The 6,099-nt window shown below is 51.4% G+C and overlaps 1 protein-coding gene across 12 annotated transcripts in view; it reads left to right on the top strand.

Moving 5' to 3' along the window:
* Positions 1-5,845, top strand: part of Stap2 (signal transducing adaptor family member 2) — a 9,059-nt gene extending 3,214 nt beyond the window's left edge. The window contains exons 2-13 of one of the 12 annotated variants that reach the window (XM_039083943.2): positions 469-540; positions 693-815; positions 1,179-1,235; positions 2,263-2,363; positions 2,643-2,777; positions 3,139-3,208; positions 3,280-3,382; positions 3,486-3,551; positions 4,957-5,130; positions 5,211-5,303; positions 5,379-5,453; positions 5,553-5,845. In XM_039083943.2, coding sequence (XP_038939871.1) covers positions 469-540; positions 693-815; positions 1,179-1,235; positions 2,263-2,363; positions 2,643-2,777; positions 3,139-3,208; positions 3,280-3,382; positions 3,486-3,551; positions 4,957-5,130; positions 5,211-5,303; positions 5,379-5,453; positions 5,553-5,617 — 1,134 coding nt within the window. In that variant the 3' untranslated portion in view covers positions 5,618-5,845. Of the gene's footprint in view, positions 1-468; positions 541-692; positions 816-1,178; positions 1,236-2,262; positions 2,364-2,642; positions 2,778-3,138; positions 3,209-3,279; positions 3,383-3,462; positions 3,552-3,811; positions 5,131-5,210; positions 5,309-5,378; positions 5,454-5,552 lie in introns of those variants that run through there. The other 11 variants (XR_010054617.1, XM_039083944.2, XM_063267483.1 and 8 more) reach the window with 11 other exon arrangements.
* Positions 5,846-6,099: the final 254 nt, after the last annotated feature.

Raw genomic sequence — 6,099 nt, 5'->3', positions numbered from 1 at the left:
TGCTCTGTGACTATCTCACACCAAGCCTCTTTGCTTTCTTCTTTATTAAGTGTCCAACCTCAGTTCCATGCTAGACAAATGCCACTAGCTATACCCCAGAGCATAGTCTCTTGGACAACAGGAGATGCCCAAGCTGGATGATGGGCAGGGAGGACTCAGTGAACATGCACTTTTAAGGGTTGGCGCGTGCATTCCCTGCTCATGTAGCATGATGGAGCCCAGGGTTCCATGTCCAGGGTGACAGAACTGGGCATCATCGCAGCACTCAGGAGTGCAAGGTCATTTCGTGTACATGGGAGGGTGACAAGGAAAAGAAAGGAAATACAGCCTTTACTGAAAACAGGTGGCTTCGCACAGTTGGGAAAGAGCATGGAGGCACAAGGAACAGCTTGTGCAAAGATGCTGCAGCAGGGAAGGGTGTGTTGGGCAAACCCCACCTCAGCTTTCTCCCTGCTTCTCTGGTCCCAGGATTACAGGAAGTTCTGGGCGGGCCTCCAGGGTTTAGCCATCTGTTTCTACAACAGCAATCGGGACTTGCAGGTGAGGAAGGGGATATGGGCTCAGGATCTGATGGATCCTTACCTAGGTGGGTGGAAGTCTGGGATTCTGTCAGCAAGGGGGAGCCTCATCAACCTAGAGACCTGAGAGAACCACGAGTCTGGTACTTATATATTCCTGTTCCTCTGGGCCAGCCCCTGGAAAAGCTGGACCTGAGGCTGTTTTCAAAGCTCAAAGATGAGGCTCTGTTGGGAAGCTCACATGACACTACCTATCACTTCAGCCTGGTTCTCCGGGACCAGGAGGTTAAATTCAAGGTAAGTGAGAAGGAAAGATTCCTCCATCCAGTCCAACATTCATAAGAACATGGTGTCACTCTGGGCTCCTCTTACTCTCCAAGTCACTGGGCCTCTCTATAGCTCTAGATGCCTTTGAAAGGGCCGATTTATGTGAAGACACAGATGGGCAAAAGCTATGGGGCAGAGGGCACAGCTCTGCAAAGGGTATGTCCTGAGTAGAGGATACGACCATGCAAAAGCACCTGGCAGGGGACACAGTTGGGCAAAAGGTTGGTGCAGAGGGCGCACCATGCACAGACCTGAGGCAAAATGAGGCTCTTATTCCACTTTTACAAGGAGGACATCCATCCTTCTTAACATAAACTCTTTCCCCTTCTCTAGGTGGAGAGCCTGGAGTCTTGTGAGATGTGGAAAGGATTTATCTTGACTGTGGTGGAGGTAAAGTCAGCTTTTACTTCTCTGATAGTCATTTTTGTCACCACAAAATAATTGACACAAGCAACTTGAGGGAAGGATTTATTCTTGGTTCAGAGTTTGAAGCCAGGAGGATGGTTTTGCAGGAAGCAGAGCACGTGTGTTATGAGCTGGCACTCAGCTCACTTGCCTGTTCAGTCTGGGAGCCCAACCCATGGACAGATGTTCTTAGAGTGTGGTTCCCCACCTCAGTCAACCCAAACTAGAAGACTTGTCATGGGTGTGTCCAGAAGTCTGTCTCCATGGTGACCTTCAGTTTCATTTAGTTGAGATATCTCAACAGTTGAGATAAACCATTAGAGTCTCTGTCTTATGTCCCCATCACTTCAGAGTGCACAAGTTGCTCACAGCCCGAAACCAGACCAAGAAACTAAAATCTTTCCTTTAGTTTTTTTTATTGTTTTAGTTTTACATTGTGTGTGTGTGTGTGTGTGTGTGTGTGTGTGTGTGTGTGTACATTAGTACAGTGCTCTCAGAGGCCAGAAGAGGGTGTTGGATCCCCTGGAGCAGTAGTTATTACAGGAGTTTGAGGGGTGCTGAGTGGTAGGTGTTAGAAACAGAACTCCAGTCCTCTGAACGGCTGTGCCTCAGCTCCAGTCCCTGTTCTATTTTTGAAACAGGGTCCCCTGTAGCCCAGGTTGGCCTGAAACTCTTTATATAGTTGAGGGTGACTTTGAACTCCTGATCTTCTCTCCTCTGCCCCTACCTCCTGAGTGCTGGGGTAACAGATGTGCACCACATACACAGTTTAAAACTTCAAACTTTTCTCTTTGATCCTTGTCGAACCTGAGAGTTGCCTGGCACTTGGAGCAAGGTTTTAGCACCTTTTGAATTCGCTTTAGGGTCTGCCTCCGAGTGTCTATGTATCTGTATGCTGTGAGGTGCCCAGTAGTGCTGCGCACAGAGGGATTTCACTCTGGCTACACATGCTGGCCTCAGTTTACCTTTTTGGGTCCCCACACATGCATTCTCTACCTGGATCATCCTTTAGCTCCGTGTCCCATCTAACCTGACCCTGCTGCCCGGACACATGTACATGATGGCTGAAGTCCTGGCCAAAGAGGAAGTACGAAGGGCAGCCGAGGTGCCCTGGTGAGTGCTGGCCACCCATGGGTGGGCAAGGAACCCACTCCACAGCGGGGTCTGTCTGAGGGCCTGAGTCCCCGAGGGATGGGAGAAAGGCGGGGCTTTTGTCTTAGGTGGTTCCTCAGTTTAGAAAAGGAGACCTGGTTTCCGAGTGGGTGGGGCCTATGCCGAGGGGCGGGGTCTCTCTGGGGGCGGTGCATGGGTGGGGTCGCAGGTGTGTGGCCTCTGAGGCCTAGTACAGTGTGGGCCTGAGTGGCTCTGCATCTCCGGTGTGCGGTCGCCTAGGTGCTTTCTGCAGGTGAGCAGGCTAGAGGCGCAGCTGCTCCTGGAGCGCTACCCGGAGTGCGGGAACCTGCTTCTGCGACCTGGAGGGGATGGCAAGGACAGTGTGTCTGTCACTACCCGGCAGATACTCAATGGGTGCGCAAGCCGGGCTCTGGGAGTGTGGCCACCAGTGGGAAGGGACCTAGTGTAGGGGGCCCTAGCAGGGGGCTTAGTAGCCAGAGGCTGCGGGGGAAATGGTTAGTCCAGAGGCGGGGCTATGACTTGGGATGAGGTTATGACGAGGGGTGCACCTCCAGGGGCGGGGTCATGCCTAGGGATAGGGTTTCTGAAGGTGACTCTCATATTGGGCGGAGTCTCGTGGACCTTGGCCATAAATGCGCGGGCCTAGAGGCCTGACCACGACTACAGGCGGGGTCTTGGGGCGGGGTCATAGGGGCCTGGTCTCTAGGGTGGGCAGGGTGGCATCCCAGCTACCAAGTTGCTCACTCCTCTTCAGGTCGCCGGTGATCAAACACTACAAGGTGAAGCGAGAAGGTTCTAAGTATGTCATCGACGTAGAAGACCCGGTGAGTTTTGGGGAGTCCTTGGCTCTGTTTTCCTTCTGCCCCTCCCTGACCGACCATCTTCTCTCGCCCAGTTTTCCTGCCCCTCCCTGGAAGCTGTGGTCAACTATTTTGTGACGCACACCAAGAGGGCGCTGGTCCCCTTCCTGTTAGATGAGGACTATGAGAAGGTTCTAGGTGGGTGCGATGTGGGGCTGCCAGACTTGGACAGGGAGATGCTCTGGGGGGCTAGCTCCGGGCCTCCACGCTGCCTCCAGGCTGCCCGCCCTCTCTGTTCCAGGCTTCGTGGATTCGGATCGGGAGAATGGCGAGAATGCATGGACTGTGCCCTCCTCCCGAGGCTCAGGTGACTCCCCTTTCCTATGTATGACCTGGGACCTGGGACCCCAAAGGCTCTGTTTGTTTGCTTGTTTTATTTTGTCTTTTGAGACAGGGTTTCTCTGTGTAGCCCTGGCTGCTCTGGAATTCACTCTGTAGACCAGATTGGCCTTCAACTCACAGATCCATCTGCCTCTGCTTCCTAGGTGCAAGAATCAAAATGTGTCACCACCTGCTTTTGTTGTTGAGTTGTTTTGCTTTGTTCTGTTTTTGTTTTGGTTTTGGTAGGCTCTCATGTAGCTGTGGACTCAGATGACAGGTTCCTACACTGAGATCCTAAAGATTTTTTTAATTTTATCATCATCATCATCATCATCATCATCATCATCATCATCATCATCATCATCATCATGTTTTTTTTTGAGACTCTGGCTATCCTGGAAATCACAGAGATACATCTGCCTCTGTTTTCTGAGTGCTGGAACTAATGGCCTGGCACCAAAGGATTTTATTAGTAGAGATAGCTAAAGGAGAGGGACCTGGGGTGGGAGCTAGGCAGGAAGGGGCTGTGAAGTCTCATTTACCAAGTGGGAGGAAGAGGCAGCATGCCCTTGCTAAGGTCTGAGGGTAGCACAGCATGGTCCTCCTGAGTCCAGCCCTGGCTCACATGTATTTGGATGCTGTGTTTCTGAGGTGTGTGTCCATGTTAAAGGTTCATATACATCTCTGTATACTCATGTCTTTTTAAAATATAATTTATTTATTTTCGTTTTATATCTGTGTGAAGGTCTCAGATCTTGGAACTACAGACAGTTGCAAGCTGCCATATGGGTGCTGAGATTTGAACCCTTGGTCTTCTGGAAGAGCAGTCAGTGCCCTCAATTGCTGAGTCAGCTCTCCAGCCCATTATGCGGGTCTTAGTTAAGGTTTCATTGCTGTGAAGAGACACCATGACTGTAGCAGCTCTTATCAAGGAAAATTGATTAGGGGTGGCTTACAGTTTCAGAGATTTAGTTCATTATCACTGCGGTCCTCATGGCAGGAAGCATGGGAGTGTGCAGGCAGACATGGTGCTGGGGGACAGGAGACTTGATCCGCAGGCAGCAGGGGACTGTGTGGCATACTGGGCGTAGCTTGAGCATGGAAGACCTCAAAGCTTGTTCCCCCACAGTGGCACACTTCCCTCCAGCAAGGCCACACCTATTCCAAAAGGCCTAATAGTGCTACTCCCTATGGGCAAACCTTCAAACACAAGTCTATGGGGGCATGCCACTAGAATACACTCATACCTGTGTACAGCTGAAATCCTACATGCATTTTCAAAGTGCAAACACATTGTGACTGACTGCTGGGCACACTTGTTTATCTTGGCAGGTACTCCCGAAGGGCTTTGTACCACATAGGCTCTAACAGTGACTCTGTTTTCCCCATAGGCCCTGCCCTCCCTGCTAATGTCCCAAAGCCACTCCCACCTGTACCTGTGTCTGTGTCCAGCCAGGAAGACAAGCTGCCTCAACTACCTCCCCTGCCTCAGTTACCAGACCAGGATGAGAACTATGTGACTCCCATTGAAGACTCCCTAGCAACTGAATACATGAATCGGGATGGTAAGCCCAGGCCAGGCTGCAGACACAGGAGTTGGGAAAAACAGACAGCACCCTGTGACGTCTCTCTCTTGTCCACGTAGTATCTCTCTCCAGTCAGGCAGTCCCCCTGAAGCCCAAGAAGCCAGCAAGGCTCCCAGCAAAACCCCCAAAGCCACCAGTTGTGCCTAAGCCAGGTAGGTAGGGTTCTCTCCTCCCCATTTTCCTCTCAGTGACAAGTGGTCTTGGACCTCATCCACCTCTTTCTACAGATCTCAAGGCCATTACCAACATCTGGACCAGGAAACTAGGTGGAAGCTCACCCCAGGCTTCCTCCCTTGTGACAAGTAAGGAGACTTAGGGGGCTTGGATTCATGGTGGGTAGGCCCAGGGTTTGGGGCACAGCCCAGGGTGCCCTATCTGAAGTCTGTGCTCCAACCCACCAGGACTTGGGGATATCACCGCTGAGCTGGAAGAGAAACTACAGAAGAGGAGGGCACTGGAACACTGATCCAGGTTCCCAGGGACCAGTGTGCTATCTCTGGGTACAAGTCTTCCATCAGCTCTATCCTCACTCAGGGGACAGGACACAGCCAGCTTGGTGCAAAATGTCCTCTCAAAAGTAAAGCAGGGAGACCCCTGGGAATTTTGGGGCTACCCTCAACTGTATAGTAAGTTCCACAGTATCCTGGGCTACAGAGTGAGACCTTGTTTAATAAATCCAAAACCAAAACCAAAATGCATGTGACCGTAGGTTTGTGTCTAGCATGGCATCTGAAATTGGGGGTGAGGGGCTTGTCAGGTGTTGCCCCCAAGCTGGCAAACTTGATACCTGTCCACAAGGAAAGCCTATTTCTCAGCTAAGAAACACAAGGTCTGGGTCACCTACGTGCCCTATTCCCAAGAACCAGTGCAGTAAGGAGGCCAGTGTGTTATCTTTATTATGAAGTGAGGTAGGGATGGAACCCTGACCACCCCCTTCCAGAGTTAAGG

This window comes from Rattus norvegicus, chromosome 9 (genome assembly GCF_036323735.1).
Source record: "Rattus norvegicus strain BN/NHsdMcwi chromosome 9, GRCr8, whole genome shotgun sequence".
In the NCBI taxonomy this organism is placed as follows: Eukaryota; Metazoa; Chordata; class Mammalia; order Rodentia; family Muridae; genus Rattus; species Rattus norvegicus.
This window is presented reverse-complemented; position numbering and strand designations above follow the sequence as displayed.